A 20,289-nucleotide genomic window follows, 5' to 3' on the forward strand; every position below is an offset into this window, starting at 1 on the left:
TCACACACCACATACTATACATTTTATTTTTTATTTTTTCTCTTACCAAATATATGGTATATGAATGATGAATAGATGGATTTAATTAGTTTAAGAAGAATAAAACTAAAAAAAATAAAAAATAAATAAAAATAGTAAAAAAATGTTGTGTGCGGTGTATGAGAATGATAAGTAGCAAAACTCATAAATTTATGAAAAAGTCTAAGGAACGGCCACGGGTGCATTAGCCCTGGAGTGCACTTGACATGGAATTTAATTTAAGATGAGGAGTACTATTACAAGACGGTGCGCCATTGCACAATTTACAAGACGAGAAAAGAGAGAAAATCGGAAGAAGGGAAATGAACTGATTGAAATACAGAGTTTTTTTATTCTAAAGGCATTTTAAATTTTGAGTACATCAACTCATGGTATGGCTAATTAACCTGGGCTATTCCGTAGCAACACTCCAAATTTATTAACTAAAAATAACTCAATTTGGATGCAACAAGTATTTCATCGTATCACATTTCATTATTATAATTTTTTTAAAATTTTCATCTAAAATATAATGTATAATTTTAAATTTTAAATCATAAAATAATAATAATATTAAAAAATAATATTATAACAATATTTTATTTAATTTTAAAACTTTTATCCACTTATCTCAACCAACCGCTTCTAAAACCTTATTTATTTGCCGGAAAGTTATTTGCCGCTCTTTTTCCACCTTTCCAAGCTCGGCCGTTTGCAGTCTCCTCAGTTCCAGGTCTGACCTCTCTCTCTTTCTCTCTCTGCTTCAACATTGGTGGATTTTGGGTCTTCAAAAACTGAACTACGTAACCGATTAATCTCCTGTTATTTTCGCCCCATTGGATGCTACGGTTTTGTGAAGTTGATCTTCTACGTTTTCTCTATAAGCATATTTATCTTTTCCATTTGTAACAACCCGGAACCCCAATGCCTTATTTGAGTTCCAGTTTATTCTCTGGCACCGACTATGAAAAGGGTGGCCGATTGAACAAGTCAATTTCTCTTTGTTCTAGGGTTTTTTATTCGTTCACTCGTTTTCACAATTAATTTTCTTCAGGACTGTGCTTAAACCCCACAAATTTACACTCTTTGATGAGTTTTATTATTCAATAACTTGGATTTTGGTTTAATTTGTAATAGTTTGTTAGGTTTGGCCGCAGAAATTGTATCACCCTGAATGAACTTAATAAAAAAAAGGTGGAACAATAGGTGTCTAAAGTTTGGAGAACTAGTTATGCGGCTGGGAATACCTTGAAGTCTGCATTGGTTTATTAAACTTTCAAATATGATTTTTCCGCTCGTCTTTATATTTGTATTCTATGCCAAAATCTCTGGTGAATTTTCTTATATTAATGTGTGCGCTGCCGACTTTTTTCTATTAGTGTGCCCTGATGATTAAAACAAAGAGTAGATGAACCCGAAGTTGCCAACTTTTTTCCCTTTGTTTGTTAAATGAATGCAGAAGATTAGAGGAAGAGGAGGAGCTTGACCACTGAATCGGTGATGGTGGAAGTGTGGTGGTCCCTACTGGGGGCTGCTATCCCAGCAGTTATAGCTGGGAACGCTTTTAGATTGAAGAAAAGACATGCTGAAGATCAGAGGTTAAAGAGTGCCAGGGGTAGGGAAAAGAGCCCTGATGACATATTTGTCTGTGAAAGGGTGTGTACATCAAAGAGAATGTTAAAAAAGGTTGGTGCCTTCTCAAAGGACCCAATTCCTGATACTTGTGTTACTGTCTGTGGTGTGTCTGAGCTTGATGCATGTGCTGATGCCTGCGCTCGCACTGTTTGTGTAAACCAACATCAAGTGCCAAACTGGAATGACGCCTGCTTAAGGAGATGCCAGAGTGAATGTCTCAAACTCTCTGATTCCCGTTATTTTTAGTGCATTTTCCCCCTCAGATGGTAAAGTTTGTATATGAAGCAGTGGTATCGTGGGGATTGTTGATCACACTTTCAGACTTTGTTTTTTTGACACAATGTGATTTAATTTGTGATCAATTTCAAGTTCCACGAACTAAAATAGTATTTTCTTGAGGCTTTTTGTGGGGGAACCTGGTAATTGTTGCTTCTTTGAATTGCCAATACACTTGCTATTTTTGTTTGGATCAGCATGTCTTGAATCCATCAAATGCAAGGTGCTATCACATGGTGTCTTGGATCAGAACCATTTAGGTGCATTGTCAAGTTTTTTTTTATGGGTGCGTTGCCTCGTTGACATACATATCAGAGTATAACTTCTCCATCTCTCCCTTTGTGCTTGTGCGCATGGACACATGGTTATGCACTTTTGAAGAAGTGAGTGAACGGGTTCTTCAGACTTTTCTTTTCTTCAGAGTTACTTGCACATTTCAAACCCTTGAACTAGACTGTTGCATTTCATGCTGTTTCTGTTAGTTAGGCCCAAATTAAACCTTCTCTGCACTCATTCTCCTTACCTTGATCGTACAGCATCTAATTCTGTATAAATTCTGTTGTTTCCATTGCTGTTGATTGGATTCAAGAAAGACTATCTCTGCCTATTTAATGCCCTTTACCTCAGTCACATCCTTTTTAGTGGTGATATTTATAGGCGGTTCTTGTACCAAGTTAAGCCAAGGGTAGGACTAAAGCAGGAATGAGCACTTGCTACATTTTTATGCGCAAAAAGGTATGAATGACATTACTAGTGCACTTACATGGGACAACACAAAATTACCAGTATGCTTACATGTGAGCTTATTTTCCTCAATCAGTTTCACAGTTCTTTGAATTGATGCTTTTACAGTATGTATTTTTGTTAGGGATTACCTTGCAGTTGCAAAAAATAGTTGCTCCAAACTCCCCTAGATGTACCGCCATGGATGATAATTTATTTTACAGACATTGCAAGGATTGGACATGGCGAGACGACCTTCGCCGAACTTCTTGTGGTTGATGGTTCGGCAACTTGAGAAACAAGCAACTCATTTTGTTTTTTTCCCTTGGTAATGGTGACTCACATTCAATATCTTATGTCTGCAGTTTGAAAGAATGTTGATAAGAAAAATTCTATATTACACCACTCCACTAGCATATCAGTTCGAAAAACTTTAAAATTAGAATTTGTAAACCTATCTTGCAAATCAACTATTGTCATGTTAGCGGTGCAATGGTATATCTGCATCAGATTCGTCTTCATGGGAGACTCTCTGCATCTTTGGTCACTTCTGCTGCCGATTTAGCAGATACTTCCACTGCTGCGCTTTTGCTTGTTTTAGAGGACTAGCAGTGGTATAGCCATTCTTTGGTCAAATTTTGACTAGGAAATTTACTTTTTCAAATTTAGTTAACCACTTTTCAACATCAAATAACACTCTAAACTATCATTATTCTATTAAAATATTAATTTTGACATTTTCATTTATTTTAATTCTAATGGTAATTGGAATATTTATTCACACATTAATTTTTTGACGGTCAAATTTTTCTAACAGTCATATTTTTCTAACGTATATCTTTTTTTAATGTCTATATTTCTTCACAACAAAACATAAAATATTTTTATCAATTTTATTCACTTCAACTCAAGTTTCACCGTGAAATCTATATTTTGATTGACAAATGTTGTTAAACTGCTAAATTGGAGAAATGAAGTAGAAAGGGAACACCCATTGTGGAAAGAAACATCTTGGATAGTACGTAGGGGTGGGCAGCGAGCCCCGCCCCCGTTTGCCCAGCATCTGGTCCTTTAGCAGGGGTGGGGGGCGGGCAAGGACCAATCCTGCCCCGCCCTGCCCCGCCCTGCCCCCCACTTATACATTTATTGTTTATATATAAATATATATATTTATATTTTATAAATTGTATATATAAAAATATATATTACAATTTGTTAGACTTGTTCACAAAATTGTACATGTATTGCATTGATCTCCTATATAAAGGTTGGCTTAGGAAGCCAATGCAATACAATCTTGTAAATAAATCTGATACTTTTGTGAACAAGTCTAACAAATTTAAACTATGTTATCAATTTTTAAATTATTGTTACATATATAAATTTTAATTTACAATTTAAACTATATAATAACTTTAGAGGTAGAGGTTTTGAAATCTCAACCAAAAAAGTCATATATCAATCAAAAAAATCTCAAATCAACAACCAAAAGCTAACAAGCCATGGGGAAAGGGTTTGGAAAAAAAAGAACAAAAAAAAAAAGAAAAAGGAGAGCCAGTGACGGCGTGGGCTTTCTGGAAGAGATTTGACGACGACGGTTGCAGACGTCAATGGTGGTTGAAGAGATGTTTTGGAGAGATTGGCTACGATTGTTCTGTGTTTTTGGGAGACTTCAGCATATTTGGTCTTTTCCAAGAGATGCTTTGTAAAGAAGAAGAGCCTTTGGCGCGCGATGAACATACAAGTGGGAAAATTTTTTTATTGCCAAAAAATGATTTGGCCAGCAATATGGGATGGCTAGATTTAGCCTATTAAAAACATAATGACCAAAATTACTATAAATATGTTGAGTTTGATGTAGATGTATTTTAAACAAATTAGCTAAATTTTGGCCAAAATCTGACTATGTCTAGCTCACTATTAGTGCTCTAAGTAGTGACCTAGTTAAAATTTGACCAAATTTTGATTAGAAAATCCACATTTATAAATTTAGCTAGCACTTGTTGAGTTTGGTGTATATATAACTTATACAATTTAGTTAAATTTTGACCAAAATTTGACTATAACCATCTCACTACCAGTGCTCTAAGACTTTTTGGACCGCGTCTCTCATGTTTACCCTTGCACTATTGCCACCAACACCAACCTTATAATTTGTATCGTTCGTGCCCCATAAATTGACCAAAGATCTCTGCACCAAGAAATGTGCTTTTAAAATCACATGCGGTTTTTTCATTTTTAATGATGAAAGCAAACAATTGGTACACATAATAAATCTATGAACTTTACTCTAAATTGGAAGAAGAAACATGGTACTGCATTTCCTATTATAGTTTTGATTATCCTAAGAACTTGATGGGATTATAGTCACTATCATTATCTTTGAAAAGGAGGGTTTCTGTATATAGTTTGACTTGTCCTCTTGTGGTTTAGAATATTTCAGTAGAAAAAAACGATGAAAGCATCACAGATGTCCCAAACGTACGTCATCTTTTATGGCCCATAAACATAAAAGTTTGATGTTCAGTAGCTGATCAAGTGTCGATTTCTCTTAATTTCGAGTTGAAATTTCCTTTTATTTAGATTAAAAAAAAACTAATATCTAACTTTGTACCATATCCAATCAAGTATGCTGGGTAAATATTCCCTCAAAGGAAATGGGTTGAACCCTATGGCATGACGGCCCATGAATCCGAAGACAAAAGTATGTTAAGTAGAAACCAAGGCTACGACCACCAAAATGCACTAGTACAAAATTCAAATCCAATCGTCATTAATAGTGATTGAACGACTAAACGGATAAGAAGTAATACTAATAATCTCCAGTGTGATACTCGTCCATGATATTCACCCAACATATTAATCCTCTCAGCACGGTATTCGCCACATAAGTAGATTTGAAGCCCTAACGGCCTGGAGTCCAGCAAGGATTAGAGAGGGTCAAGCCATAAGATAAGCCTTGCTAATTGAACACTGCCTATATAAATAGAGGTCAAAACACACAATAGAGGTAACTTTTAGATGATTTGAGAATTGAAATACTCCACACTTTATTCTGACTTAGACATCGGAGGTAGCTCTCACCATACCAAGCCCTTCTTATTTTATTGGTGCAAGTTGATCGACCCCTTGGGGCATGAAGCCAATTAAGATTATGTAATGGGAAGAAAGATAATACAGCAACTAGAGTAAAAGGGCTTGCCGAAGACCCAAAAAAAAAAAAAAAAACTCCCTAGTCTACATGTGGTATCATGAACTGACTCTTCCATATGGCTATGGGCTCGTGGGTAAGCCCCATAAATAAGACCCAAAGGGGCTAGGTAAACCTTGAAAATTGAGTTCCCCACCAACAAACAAAGGCCTAGAGTAGCTCGCCTGCTCGAAACAATGAGGTACCAAAGCCTGAGGTGATTGTGGAGAGAAGGTGGCGTTGGACGGAATTTCAAGTCTGCCCTCCCCAGGTCATTTAGTATCACCTGAGGGAAGGACCTGGGCCAAACTCTCCTCTAGATTGGTGGGCGGAAAAACTCCCCCACCAAAAGGAAAAGTACTAAAGGGCAAGGAAGGTAAAGATATCCGACTCCTGCTAAGGTCAACACTCAAAGGATCACCACGAGATAATCCACGATGATCAAATGGGAAATCGAGAGTTTCCCCGCCAACAATTGTGGAGGGGGATAGACAACGAAGAGGTATCGCAATCATGTTAAGATAAATCTCCTCACCAACCCCATGCGCTCCAACCTGATCTCCTAGAACCAAAGACATTCCCTTGATATCCTTACAGGGCACCTCGGGAAAGGGACTCATAGAACCCATGGGCACGGACTCTAGAAATGCAGAATGCAGTACCACGTCGATATCTGCCTCATCTTGGTCAAGGGTCTCAACCAGGCGATCATGAGTTGGTGAGGTTTGATGAACTTGTGAGTAGCCTAGCTCATGGGACTTAGCATCCAAAACCAAAGCTAGGTCAGCCTACACCTGCTTAGAATCTCTTCCAAGCTATCAATAGTGGGTAAAACTGGTCGAACCGATCCACTGCCTCAATATGGTGATGAAACCCACCTTTGTTGTTCAACACCATCTGGAGGAATGGAAACCTTGTGATCAATGCTTGACTCATTATTGACTGTCTACTTTGTGAACCGAGTCACTATCCTAGCAAGGCTTCTTACCTTTCTACTTTAGCCGAATGGAAGGGGGCCTTTTCTATCTGCGAGGAGTAGACGGCCCCCTAAAAAAGTGGCAACCAAGGACATGGGAGCGGCTCGGCATAACTAAAAATCCATCAATATTCGCTTGAGTAAAAAAATGTTGCTATGTACCCCTTCAAGATTTTGTTCAATCTAAGCACAAACTTGTTGTAGGCGGGCCTTCTCTCGATTGGAAAGCAAAGCACCACACTAAATTCACGGTCCTCAGCAATAATTCCCTATAGTACCCAAATTGAAACTCTTGGCAGTTGGCTTCACTTGTGGGAAACTCCCAGCTTGTACTAGACACAAAGAAGAGTTTCTTATGCCACTCCTTGGAGTGAGAGTAGCTGGACTCCAAACGCATCGCCTTGTATTTGGTTTGCGAACAGAAACTGCACTGATTCCCAACGTGGCCCCGAACTCATAGCTAAGCTTGTCATGAGCAGTAAGGTTGGGATATTCCTTATCGGCAAGTTCTAAAACTTGATGCAACACAACACAACAAGATAACAAAATCCTCGAGGCGTTAGGAAAAAGTTGTGAATGGAGCTAGGCTAAAAAAATCTAAAGTGTCATGAATAGAGCGACAAAGTGGTAGTCGAAGCCCCATAAAAAAAATGCTTATATAGGGTATAGGGCAACCATGACCTATTTGGAAAATCCTTCCAAATTGATGGCCCCACAACGAGGCCCAGGAACTTCCAAAATTACAGAATTTAGGACCTTGTACAAGTTTCTCACTGAATCCAAGTCTGCTGTAAAATCATTGTAGGCTAACAATGTCCTTCAAAATCATTCTAAAGTTGCAAATCTGCACCCCTAGACTTAGGGCCGTGAGGAATGTGATAGCAAGAAACCTAAAAGAAAAAGCTGAGAGATGGAAGGTTAGGGTTTTGAAAGGAAGAGCAACAATAATAAATGACTAGGGTTTGAAGGAGAATGCAATGGTAGGAAACGAAGAGAGTGAAAAAGAAAGGAACATAAAAAGGAATAGTGACGACTAGACAACTCCCAACAAGGAAATGATCGGTGTCACTGGTAGAGAGGTAAAATAGACAAATCTCGTGATTCGCACTGTTCAAAAGTATGTGGGAGGTAAGCCAACACACACTATACTAAACGTGAGAATGTGTCGCCAAGGTAATTGATTACAAGTGAAGATTGACCATGCCAAGAAGCCTAAACGAAGCACTTATGCCACTTAGGATGTTTAAATGCAAGTGGATGTTGAGCGCCCAAAGATCACTAAAGCGACAAAAGAAGAGGGATGAGAAGAACGAGAAATTACCATCACACTCATGCGACAAGAATTTGCTTAGTAACTACTAGGCTAGATATTCCCTCAAGGGAAATGGGCCAAGTCCCATGTCATAAAGGCCAATGAACCCAGAGACAAAAGCCTACTAAGCATAAACCAAGGTCACGATCACCAAAACACACAAGTATGAAATTCAAACCCAACTGTCATTAATAGTGATTTAATGAAGGAATGGACTAGAAGTAATATTAAAAAATCTCCAGTGTGATACTCGCCCATGATATTCGCCCAACATATTAATTCCTCTCAGCACGGTATACGCCACACAAGCAGGTTTGAAGCCCTAATGGTCTGCAATTCAACAAGGATTAAAGAGGATCAAGTCATAAGATAAGCCTTACCAATTGAACGCCTTGCCTATATAAATAGAGGTCAACACAAAATTCAAAGGTAACTTCTGGATGATTTGAGAATTGAAATACTCTATACACTATTTTGACTTAGGCATCAAAGGTGTCTCTTATTATACCAAGCCTCTCTTATCTTCTTGGTGCAAGTTTCTGGAGGCCATTAGCAGGAGTATGAAATACGTCTGCAAAAAAATCGATCGCTAGTTGAGGATGACATTAAAACTGTAAGTTTGTTTACGTATCAATTATCGAGTCTCAAAAAATAAAATTGAATTTAGTTAAACTGGGGAATGATCAAGATTTTATTTTTATTTATAAAAAAAATTTATAAAAAAAAGACTATTAAGAATTAGAAAACTCTTTTAATCGAATCTCCAAAATGCAATGAGTTGAAAATTCATCATTATTTGAAAAGGAAAATGTTCCTTTATTCCTTAACTACCTTTCATTTTTCAAAATGAGTTATCTCCTTTTTTTTCTTATTAAAAAAATCGAATCGGGGTAATGGGCCATTGCCCATTCGGAAACCATCTATAAATAACATCGTTACTGATTACTCAGCCCTGGACCCAAGGCCACCGTTTGCGGTTCTGTAAGGGCCAAAACCTATTTATCGACTTTGTTCCACCTCGTAGGGCCGAACGAAACCTTCTTCGGCACTGCCTTCAGCCTCCAGGTGCTCTTCCTCCTCCTCATCGCTCTAGCTCACCTTCAACTTTGTATTTGTTGTTTTCCTAGTTCTCTTTTATTTATATCTTATATTACGAAATGCTTAACAGATTTTACTCCGTGAGATATAAACCCTCTGAGATTCTTTTAAGGAAAAAAAAATGGAGTTCAGAATCTTGATCCGGATAATTAGGGTTTTCCTATGTTATGATTGTTCACATGATTTTTAATCTGGACAGGTTTTATTGTAGCGTATGGTCTATTCATTTTTTTTTATAATTTCTCTCCTTGTTGCCAGATTTCTTTATTTTCCATCTATAAGATAAAATTTACCTTTGGTCCTCAAAATGTCTGGGGAAGAGGAAGAAAATGCTGCAGAGCTGAAAATCGGTGACGGTAATTCTCTCTTTCTTTCTTTCTCTCTCTCTCTCTCTCTTCGGGTTGCTTTTTTATCTGGAATTAGTGTTGAGGAATGGAATTATATAGGCATTTTAAAACTACTAGAAGCGCTCGCTTAAGCGGAAGAACACCAATTTTGAATGTCCACTTTATTCTTTTCGTTTGAGTGCGAAAACTTTTCAGATGCTCTACTGCATTGACCTGGTTATGTGTTCGTTGAGATGAATTGAATGTGTTAGTGATGTGTATTTTTGATATGCCAGGATAATATGGTACGCCCAAATAATATGGTATTAGATATAGATAGGACTAGGAAATTGGACCTTTTGGAAGATTATATGTTGCTGGAAATTTAAGTTCATTTTGTGTAGATGATACATATATGTTATTCAGTTACAGTTTGGTTTTTCATGAATGCCCTGTAATGATATTAAAGAGAATACTTCTGAAGTTAGTGCCATTTTCTCTCTCTCTGCAGAGTTTTTAAAGGCCAAGTGTTTAATGAATTGTGAAGTTGCTTTGATTCTCGAACACAAATATGAGCAGCTTCAACAAATGTCTGACGATGCAGCGAATCACGTTTCTCAGTGAGTATCAGACGACTTTTGCTCCCTTATAAACTCACTCTTTTCAATTAACATACAATTTATTTAGGAGTACAGGTTCAGGTTTAAAGATTCTAGCACATTCATCTCTTATTTAAAAATTTGTGTGTGTGTTTTTTTTTAATTTAACTCTAATTTTGTATGGAAATTTTATAACTTATAATATAATATCTCAATTGTTATTTTTTTATTGAGTTGTAGATAATATGTCATCCGGATATCATTCCTGTTTTAGCTGCATATGTCTTCTCCTTATTTTCTTTGATCAATATGTCTTCTCCTTATTACACTTAAATTACACTGTGCTAGTTGGATAAATGAGTTTTTGTGTGCTATCATACTTTATTTGTATGTACCAATATGTTAAATATATTTTTTAAATTTCTCCCTTTGCAGGTAAATCTCATGTTAAAAAATTAGGTATAAAGAAGGGAATGAAAGAAGAAAATCTGCATAAATATCTCTCTTTTCTTTTAACGACAAATGAAATAAATTATGTTTCCAAATTTCTACATTTAGGGCATATATCTTAGGTTATGGAACTAGGTATTGTAGTATGATAAATATTTTAGTCACGAAGAGATTCTACAAAAATAAACCCAAAAACTGACGTGGCTTGATACATTTAGGGCATATATCTTAGGTTATGGAACTAGGTATTGTAGTATGAGAAATACTTTAGCCACAAAGAGATTCTGCAAAAATTAATTCAAAAACTGACGTGGCTTGATGTGATACATTAGATTGTAAAGCTACTTTTATTGTGAAGTAGATTTAACGTATCATATAAAGTCATGTCAGTTTGTGAATTTACTTTTGTGCGATTTCTTTGTGGTTGTAGAACTTCTTTTCTAGTATATATATAGCATGGCACTAGAATTCCTAAATCTCATAATTTCATGGTGTTCCACTGTGGGCGCATGGAAATCCTAAATCTCTTCTCTTCCTCTCTTTTGCAATAATGAGAAAGGTATTCTACAACTATTTTTATCCTATTACTCTCGTATATATGTTTGAGGCCAATCCAATGGGTTCTTGTGTCAGAAATGTATATGTGTGAGGGCTCAATTTCACCTGGCCAAGATGTGATTATGGGGCAGCCTCAAGGTTTTACATGTTCCCCATCATGTTTTAATATAGGGAGCTGCCCTAAACTCGTAATCAGATATATTTATTTATTTAATTTGTGCATTGACGATTTGTCTTTCATTATTTAACATTTCGCTAGTGCATTGTTTTTTTCTTTATCCCAACTGAAAAATGAAATATCTAATTCCCCATAAAAAAAAATGCCGATAATCCCCTAATCTATTTTTTGATATATTTCTCTCCTTTACCTTGGTGGAACCATTGTTTACTTAGCTTTGATCTTTGCTTCATGTTATCTGTAGATGTATTATTATTTGGAGTTATATCTACAATATTGCCTACAATTACTTCAAGTGGTGTGCAATCTATAAACTCCCTTTGACCCATTTTAAGAACAACCTGATTTCACCTGCCATAAGATCTTGTGACCATTATATTGTGATTGCTGAAGAGTATTTTCAATGGCATCAGTGAAGATAACAAAAACATGTAGTTGCTGACAATGGGTGGGTCAATTTGATTTTCTGCAGTCTTAGTCTTTCTGTTTTATGTTCTTTTTAATAGGTCAGTCAAATTTTATTAACAATCAAAGAGAGCATTTTCATGTACACGACCTATACACAAGAAATTCCCAAACAGAAAATGTAAAAAGATTCAGAAAATTCTGAAAAGTAGGACAAGTATTTTTTTTTCCCCTATCAGTGAAGAATTTTATTGATGAGAGAAAAATGTGTAGCTCAAGTACACAGGACGTATACAAGAGCATCGCCTATGCATGATTGTTTGTACAATAAACGTTTAGGGCAGCCATCCAATGGTGAAGAGTGTTTACACAGACAGCCTTTAGATCCGCCACTGTCTTCTCACAACATTTGAGACTACATTTGTTTCTTTTGCTCCAAAGACACCACATTAAGCAAGGTGGGATCATTTTTCACAGATATTCACTCTGCTGGCCACCAAACATTCTTTTCAACTCACAAAGAGTCCACCACACATCAAGGGATGACCCAATCTAGCCCAAAGTGCCGAAGATTGTCCGTTATAAGGAATTTGCTATCTCACAATGAAGTAAAATATGGTCTCTGTCCTCCCTACTCTTCATATGTATACTACACAAAGAAATTGTTATAATATGCTGCCTTTGTGGTTTTCCACAGTAAGAATCTTTCCTAGGCTGCACTCTAGGCAAAAAGTACTAGTGTTGAAGGAGTATACTACGTATATATTCCTCCAGGTAAATGGGGGTACTTTCATGGGGGAAACAGAGCTTTGTAAGAAGACCTTACTTCAAACATCCCTTTCTTATAAGGGAAAGGTATACATCCCCTTTTAACTGTTACTCTCGTATTTGTGTTTGAGGCCATTCCAATGGGTTCTTGCTTCAGTAATGTGTGTGAGGGCTCAATTTCACCTGGCCAAGATGTGATTATGGGGCAGCCTCAAGGTTTTACATGTTCCCCCTCATGTTTCAATACAAGGAACTGCCCTAAATTATGTAATAAAATATATCTGTTTATTTAATTTGTGCATTTATAATGTGTCTTTCATTATGTACCTTAACCCTATTCCATTTGCCGTTGTTAGGTACAAAAGTGGGTTTCGTCTGATTTTTGTTTGAAACTCAAGTTTTTGCTGAGATTTCCCCACAGATATTCCATTATTTTACTGCATTTTTTATTTGGAATGTCTACCATCATATGTTTCAGTGCATGGAGTCTGGCCCATGGCCGACCTCTGAGGCACTCTTCACTTCTGGTTGCTTGTTACTATCCTTGGGACATATTTGCATGTGTATATATATATTCAAACTACTTATAAAATATATATATATATGTATATATATATTCAATTGGATCTTGGTTATTCAATCTAAATAATTTTGCTTGTGAAATAACCTAACAAATGTTGCTGAAATATTTTGGTAAATTTACATGTGCAAGTTGACAGATTCTTCGAGTGGGTGACATAATCTCATACATTTAGTTAAGTCAAAGTAAGTAAGGAGACAGGAAAGACGTTTCTTTCTTTTTCCTGACTGAAAAAGAAATATCTATTTCAGAACTACTGTTAAAAAGAATGCTGATAATCCGCTAAGCTCGTGTTTGATATAATTCTCTCTGTTGTCCTGGTGGAACCATTGGTTATTTGGCTTTGATCTTTGCTTGAGGTTATCTGTAGATGTATTATCATTTATAGTTTTTTATCTCCACAATATATTGACTTGCTGGCAATGGGTGGGACAATATGGTTTTCTGCAGTGTCATTTTCACTGTTTTATGTAGTGTTTTTTTAACAAGTCGGTCAAATTTTATTTTTTTATTTTTGATAGGTAGAGAAAAAACTGCAAAACATGTGGCATCATTTGCTGATCCGTAAGTCACTAAAAACATCATAGGTTCACGAAATGACAATGCAACTCAGTCAAATTTTATTAACAAAAGAAACCCCTAGGGGTTGGCTCAAGTGGTAAAACCCTCGGTCTTGGTGGTATGCTCCTGCCAAGGTCTAAGGTTCGAGTCCCACTGGGTGCAAACAATCTCTAGGAGCCATTGGACTGGGGGATTTTTCCCTTGAATAACCCGAGGTGCACTTGCAGAAACCTCCTTGTTGAGAGGGCCTATGCACCCCCGGGATTAGTCGGGACGTTGTTCTGGACACCCCGTGCCAATAAAAAATAAATAAAGACAATAAAAGAGAGCATTTTAGAGTAAAAGGATTGAGAAAATCCTGAACACTAGGACAATAAAAATTTATAGTAGCAATCCAGTGGTAGAGTATTTTAAAAAGACAGCGTTAAGATCCACGGTCTTCTTAAAACATTCAAAACTAAATTTGTTCCTTTTGCTCCAAGTACACCATGTTAAGCAAGATGGGCCCGACTTGGAATCTTTCTTTGACAGGGCCATATTTGCTTGGTTCCGACTTCTTGAACTCTTTTGATCATTAAATTGGATGTGGGTCTAGATGCTATTATCAATATCCACATTTTTCTTATTTTTTTAATTCTTTCTTTTTCAGAGTATTTGAGAAGTCACAGCAGTATGTGAAGCGCTTTAGCCGGTATAAGAATCCAGATGCTGTTAGACAAGTGCGAGAGTATCCTCCAAACTTACATAATGATGGAATTCCATTTCCTTCTTGTATGTGTGCATGAATACTACCTAAATACACCTAGAATTTCCACCTTTTATTTCTGACTTATTTTAAACACAATATAGCACAGAATTTATGACTGAAATCTTACGGTTCAAAATATAATCTATGATCGACTTTAAAACTAGTGGTTCAGTTCATTTATTCAAATCCCACATTTCAAACCTTAGCAAGATGGCTCGTATTCCATGGTTTCTACTACGGGTGGTAGGTAGGATTAAGATAATAAATATTTGGAAATCATTCTAAATCTTAATGAATAGCCTGCTTTTCTTCCCTTCTTTCAGGTAAGTATTTTTTAATCTAAGTAGAATACATAGAGCTGGGACATCTTTATGAACTTATCATAGCAAGTACTATTCTGTTGGATAACATGCTTCATCTATCCTATGATGGATTTGATTCTGCAATCCCATGGTGCCATTTTATTGTTTTTTCTTGCTAAGTTTGCTCTAGTTATCTATAAAAAAAAAAACTTTGCTCTAGTTTTCTTTTATTATAATGGTGATTCACAGTTGAATATCTCTTATATTTTGCTGTTACAACTAATCCTACTGGTGTTGCTCAAAGAACTGGGTATCACATAACTCCTTAAAGTGCTTGATTGGGGCAATGGGATTGTGGTGGGGAAATGGTGTTTGTTTGTTAGTTAGTAACACAAACTTGTTTTTCAAGCTATCTCTCCCTTGCATTGATTGTGTGAATCTTAACTGACATTCAGAATCCTCAGTAGATATCAATTGGCTGAGTTCGAGGTAATGTATCTCTTTACTTATTGAACTCATATCTAAAAGTTTGTTCTCACCTAAAAAGAGAAGAAAAACTATACATGCTGTATCACCTTTGTTGTGCAGCTTTGTGTTCTTGGCAACCTTTGCCCTGAAACAGTGGAGGAAGCTATTGCCATGGTACCATCTATTAAGGTATTTTTTTATTCGTAGGCTTAAGCCTGATCCCTCTCTCCATGTGAATTGACTGTCCATTCTACCTCCCTATGTGATTTTGTTGGGAGACATGCATGATTATTTAACGCATACACTAGCATGTAAATAGAGTATAAGAGTTGATATAACACCTTCCTCCACACCCACTCCCCCTTTTCTTTCTCTGGTTTACAGCAAGTTAATCTCTCATCAGCATGAACCACCTAGAGTCACGATGTTGGCAATAATATATTGTAATTCATGCTTTATTTATTTGTTTTATTAGTCTCCCATAATGAAGCAATTGGCTGGAGATTAGCTTAGAAAAATAATGAAAGCCTCATACTTCATAGTGTGACAAACTTTTAACTTATTTGTCTGTGCGGGTGGGCAGGTGCCTGTGCACATGTGGGCGTGGGGGTGGGGGTTTTGGGGGTGTTACTGGAGGTTGGCTTATAAAAACAATTAAAATGTCATACTTCATAATGCGACAAACTTTTAACTTAGATCTCTGTGTGTGTGTGTGTGTGTATTAGCACGCAGCTCTGTCATATCAAAAGAAAAAGAACACTTGTAGTTATATTTATTTTTAGAAGCTGGAACACATCAGATACATCCACATGCCCACATTTTGTGCTGATAAATTTTCCCGCTGTTTTGTTCATATCTTCTCCTGCCAATATATGCAGTACATCTTGTTGGATTAGTGCCTAAATGAGAAAGAACATATGATTATTTTGAAAAAAGAAAGCAAACAAAGCTAGTGCATAAATTGAACGGAAGTACCTGTACTCATTTTTTATACGGAAATGGCAGATCTTGGCCAAATCACAACCAAGCCAATTCCAAATGCATATGAATATCTGCTTGGAATTAAATGAAAAGCAACGTTATGAAGATTATGGGCCTTTTAACTTGACGAAAAGTATGTCCAAAAATTGAAAGTGGAAAGAAACAATGGCCTATTCAACTTTAAAGAACACAAATAGATCTTTATAACTCGAGCAGAGTCCATGATTGAAATGTTTTCATACAATTGTAAATTCCAGCAAAATAATAGAGTGCCATGCTCTTTTAAGCTCATGTTTCCAAAGTGAGAGGGAAGAAAATTAGGCTCAATTCTTTTGAAAAAGTCTATAGAGTGGTGCTTATTTGAATTGGGCTTCTTGTTCAACTAGTTTGAATACCTTTGTCAGAACGCCTTGCATGTGACTGCATTTCATTGGCTGCTTCTCCATGTTGTGTTTAGTAGTATCGTGGTTAGTTGAATAGAGCAGCCCTTCTTGTTTGTTAAATATATTATAAGGCATCATCTGAACTAGGAATATATTTTGAACTGTCATATTATACCTTATTTGATCCTGAATGATATCTGCTTATCAAATCTTCTTTTTAATGCCAGACCAAAGGACGGGCTCACGACGATGAGGCAATTGAGAAAATGTTGAATGATCTGTCGCTCATCAAGAAATTTGAGTAGTGGCTTGTGCACTTTGATGTTTTGAAGTGTCTGTCAATTTGTATTTACCGTATCACGATCCTCCTAATGTTTCCTAATGATGTGGTGTTGTAATATAATCATCCTATATACATGGCAACATGCCCAAATGATCAGAGTAGGTAACTGTCCTCATGATTTTGCATATACTCTCGGATTGTTTTGGTAAAAGTATTGATGAGATTTATACTATTAAAACTCAAATGCATTTTATTCCAAACCTAAACCCTGAGGTCATTTGCAAATTACTTTTAATTAATCACATCCTATTTTACAAATGAAACCTTAATTAAAACTCAATTTGCAATGTTAATACCGACTTACAGGTAAGTATCAATTAACTTGTTAGTGGGGTGGGTTTGGACATTGCAAATAAATCTGTTAGTTTTCATAAAATTAGTGTACGCTTTCACCCTACATGTTCACCTCAGCTATGCGCATTGGTTTTAGGCCCTTTGGTCACTGAAAAACTCTTCTAACCAATGCGCATGGCTGAGGTGAGGAGTCTGGACTCTGGATCTTGTCTTGCATGTGGTGCAGTAATCCAGATTGCTAGATTTACTGACCAGTGTACTTTAGAGTACTAACTAGAGAAAAATATTGATTCAAGAATGAGAGAGCTAGAATGCAAGGCAGAGCTTGAGGAGAGAGCTCCTGAAGTGTCGAAGGTAAATGCATCATTTATTAGTAATTACTAGTATCCTCAAACAGGAAAGTCAATGACATGGGTTAATGCTCTAGCAACTGGAGCCAAGATCTCTGTATCTTGTTCCTCTAACTGGCTGAGAAGGAAGCTCTGAAAAAGCAGAAAAGGCAAGCATTCCAGCAGGCAAAACGAAATTCAATAGGGCTGAAGAATGCTGGGGTGGAATTGGCCATTACACACGGAGAACTTCATTCAAGATTCATGCATTCCTATACTAATTGTGTTTATCTTTTTTTATAAAGTTAATCGAAAAGGTCATTATTCATGATCGGTGTTGACGTCGTGTTTTGCGGGCCTGGGTAAATCCACGCAGACAATGCTGCGATGCGAATTATTATTGTCTGCGATGCAAATTATTTGGAGCTCTTGGTAATGTTCCGGTGCGGCTGTACAGTGGCAGTTTGTATGTCTATGGCAGTTAATGGAAAATAAGTGCAGGAAAAGTAAAAAGAGATGACACTAAGATTTACGTGATTCAGCAATATACTTACGTCCATGAAGGTTTGGGGGAGAAATCTCCAATATAATATGTCTGTTTACAAACTCATGTATCCTCATATATCACTGTATAGGAGAAGGCCGAAGCTCTTCTTGTTGAGAGCGCTGTCTTCCTTGAAAGGATGCTTGAAGAGGAAGATCTGATTAAGGGAGAGCTCGATCCATCTGAGAAGTAGAAGTCGTGTATTCGTCCATCTCCTTTCATCTGGCTGTATGCTTTATATATGTACCCATTTGTTGCATGTATCAGCTTCCTTCCTTGGCTTACTTTCTTTCTGACATATTCTGAAACTCCCTGTCATGATATGACTTGCCCCTTTGGCGTGTCTGACTTGCTCTCCTTGATCCATTCTTATTTCTTCCTTGTTTTCCTTTGTCTTTAGTGATTGCTTGGTGGGTTGGACCCAATTTATGAGCTATGGGTATTTTTCTCCTTCACAATCAGGTGCTAGAAATTTTGTTGCTTTTCCCCATATGTTGCGGATAGAATCACTTATGGTGGATCTTTCCTGTCGAGAAACCAAAATACAGCCAAAAAAAAAAAAAAAAAGGAAAAACCCCTCAGGGCTGGTATTTTGTACTCTAATTATACAGTTTCCTTTTATAACATGTTTGTGCTACTTGTTACTGTTAGATCTGAAACTTCGCAATCTCATTTATTACTAAAAAGATATAACGAATTATAAGGACTAAAATTCACAATTTTATTCTCCTTTGTTACTGTAAAGGCCTCGATATATGAATTAAGCCACAACTCAAACTGATGGTACAACTAGATTCAGCAAATATTTGTAAATTAAAGGGCCTACAGCCAGACATGATGTGGTGTAAAAGTGACTTTAGAGCACCAGTGAAGTGATATGCTTGATATTACATAAATTTTTTTTTGCGTTGGATTAGCCGATTTAACACAATGGTAGCTTTTTTTTTTTTTTTTTGAAAAGGAGCTTATAGCTCATTCATTCATTAAGCAAGAGATCCGAAATACATACGGGAGGATCTTCAATGTCTACAATAATTTCAGATGAACAAAGAGCCTTTCTAGCTAACACATGCTTAACAGACCAGACCTCATAAAGAGAGAGTAGTTTTTGTGCTTCTTGTGTAACCATATCCCTTAGTGATTCATTCTTGTCCTTTGTCAAAAGAGCCGACACAATCTGTTGGGAATCACCCTCTACAACAACCTTGGCGAGCCCCAGCTGTAGACCAAACTTTGCTGCCTCATACGCCCCACAAGCTTCAGCTAAAGAAGGATCTGGATACAGGGGTCTGCTCATTCTCAGTGCAGCAGTCATGAGCCCTTTATGGTCCCTAATGATAACCCCTATTCCAATTCTGCCTCCATCTTTGTCCACCGAAGCATCCCAGTTCATTTTGAACAATCCTTCAGGGGGGGGAGACCACCTATCCTTATGGTCTTCTTTTGGTTGAGTGCTTCTTGTGATCCTGCAGGTTTCCATCTCGATCAAGGCTTCTGATGCTTGTCTAATAACCTCATTGGGATGTAGGAAAACTTGTTGGAAAATAAACTTGTTCCTTCTATTCCATATAAGCCTCGACATAGTAGCAAATTCTTCTAGGATCTTCATCTCAGCATCTTGACATATCAGGTTCCATAACTCTCTAAAGGACATGAGGTGAAAGGATCTCTTTTGAAGAAACCTTGAGCACTGGCCCCATACGTCCTGAGCTGCTGGGCAGTTCCATGCCATATGAAATACAGTTTCCTTTTCATTGAGACAGATTGGACACCAAGGATTCTCAGTAATCCTCTTTTTGTACAAGTTGCTTAAAGTGGGAAGACCATTGCTACATGCTTTCCAGAGAAAGTTCTTGGTAGCTGGTGGCACATTAAGCTTCCATAAGACCTTCCAACCCTCTGAGCTCTGCTCTCTATTAGAAGACTGACCCTGACCTTGAGCCCGTAGTTCCTTGTGGAGATGGTATGCCCTTCGAACTGTGAATAGACCATCTATAGCTTTCCTCCATATAAGTTTATCAGGAATTTGTGATGTACTCAGAGGGATCTGCATAACGAGCTTAGCTTCCTCTTCTCCTAGCACCTCTTCAATCTTAGGCAGGTTCCAAGTTCTAGAATCTGGATCAATCAAGCTGCTGACTTGAGCTTGGATATCACTATCCTGTCTTGCACTTACCACTTTACCTGAGGCAGTCTGTGGAAGCCACTTATCCACCCATATTTTAATGCTGCAGCCATTTCCCA

At 37.1% G+C, this 20,289-nt stretch overlaps 2 protein-coding genes across 6 annotated transcripts; both read left to right on the forward strand.

Annotated features, from left to right (window-relative positions):
- The first annotated feature begins 674 nt into the window (after positions 1 to 674).
- LOC108989107 (uncharacterized protein At5g64816-like) lies at positions 675 to 3,134 on the forward strand. Of its 5 annotated transcripts, XR_004802523.1 has the most exons (4): positions 675 to 751; positions 1,478 to 2,312; positions 2,587 to 2,664; positions 2,782 to 2,886. XR_004802523.1 is itself a non-coding variant. In XM_035694484.1 (3 exons), the coding sequence occupies exons 2-3, from the start codon at positions 1,519 to 1,521 to the stop codon at positions 2,945 to 2,947; spliced, it is 414 nt and encodes a 137-aa protein (XP_035550377.1). In that variant the 5' UTR covers positions 683 to 751; positions 1,478 to 1,518; the 3' UTR covers positions 2,948 to 3,134. The 5 variants fall into 5 exon arrangements, 4 of the variants coding, with proteins under 4 accessions (XP_035550377.1, XP_018818157.1, XP_018818156.1 ...); XM_035694484.1 differs by lacking the exon at positions 2,587 to 2,664 and having other exon boundaries at positions 683 to 751; positions 1,478 to 1,861; positions 2,877 to 3,134; XM_018962612.2 differs by having other exon boundaries at positions 683 to 751; positions 1,478 to 1,861; positions 2,572 to 2,868.
- A 5,934-nt stretch (positions 3,135 to 9,068) lies between these two features.
- Positions 9,069 to 17,062, forward strand: LOC108989110 (DNA-directed RNA polymerase II subunit 4). The gene is made up of 7 exons (XM_018962616.2): positions 9,069 to 9,195; positions 9,487 to 9,584; positions 10,066 to 10,174; positions 14,303 to 14,380; positions 15,159 to 15,192; positions 15,292 to 15,360; positions 16,763 to 17,062. Exons 2-7 carry the CDS (start codon positions 9,536 to 9,538, stop codon positions 16,838 to 16,840), a joined length of 417 nt encoding a protein of 138 aa, XP_018818161.1. The 5' UTR covers positions 9,069 to 9,195; positions 9,487 to 9,535; the 3' UTR covers positions 16,841 to 17,062.
- The last annotated feature ends 3,227 nt before the right edge of the window (positions 17,063 to 20,289 follow it).

The sequence above is a fragment of the Juglans regia genome, chromosome 10, assembly GCF_001411555.2.
Source record: "Juglans regia cultivar Chandler chromosome 10, Walnut 2.0, whole genome shotgun sequence".
In the NCBI taxonomy this organism is placed as follows: domain Eukaryota; kingdom Viridiplantae; phylum Streptophyta; class Magnoliopsida; order Fagales; family Juglandaceae; genus Juglans; species Juglans regia.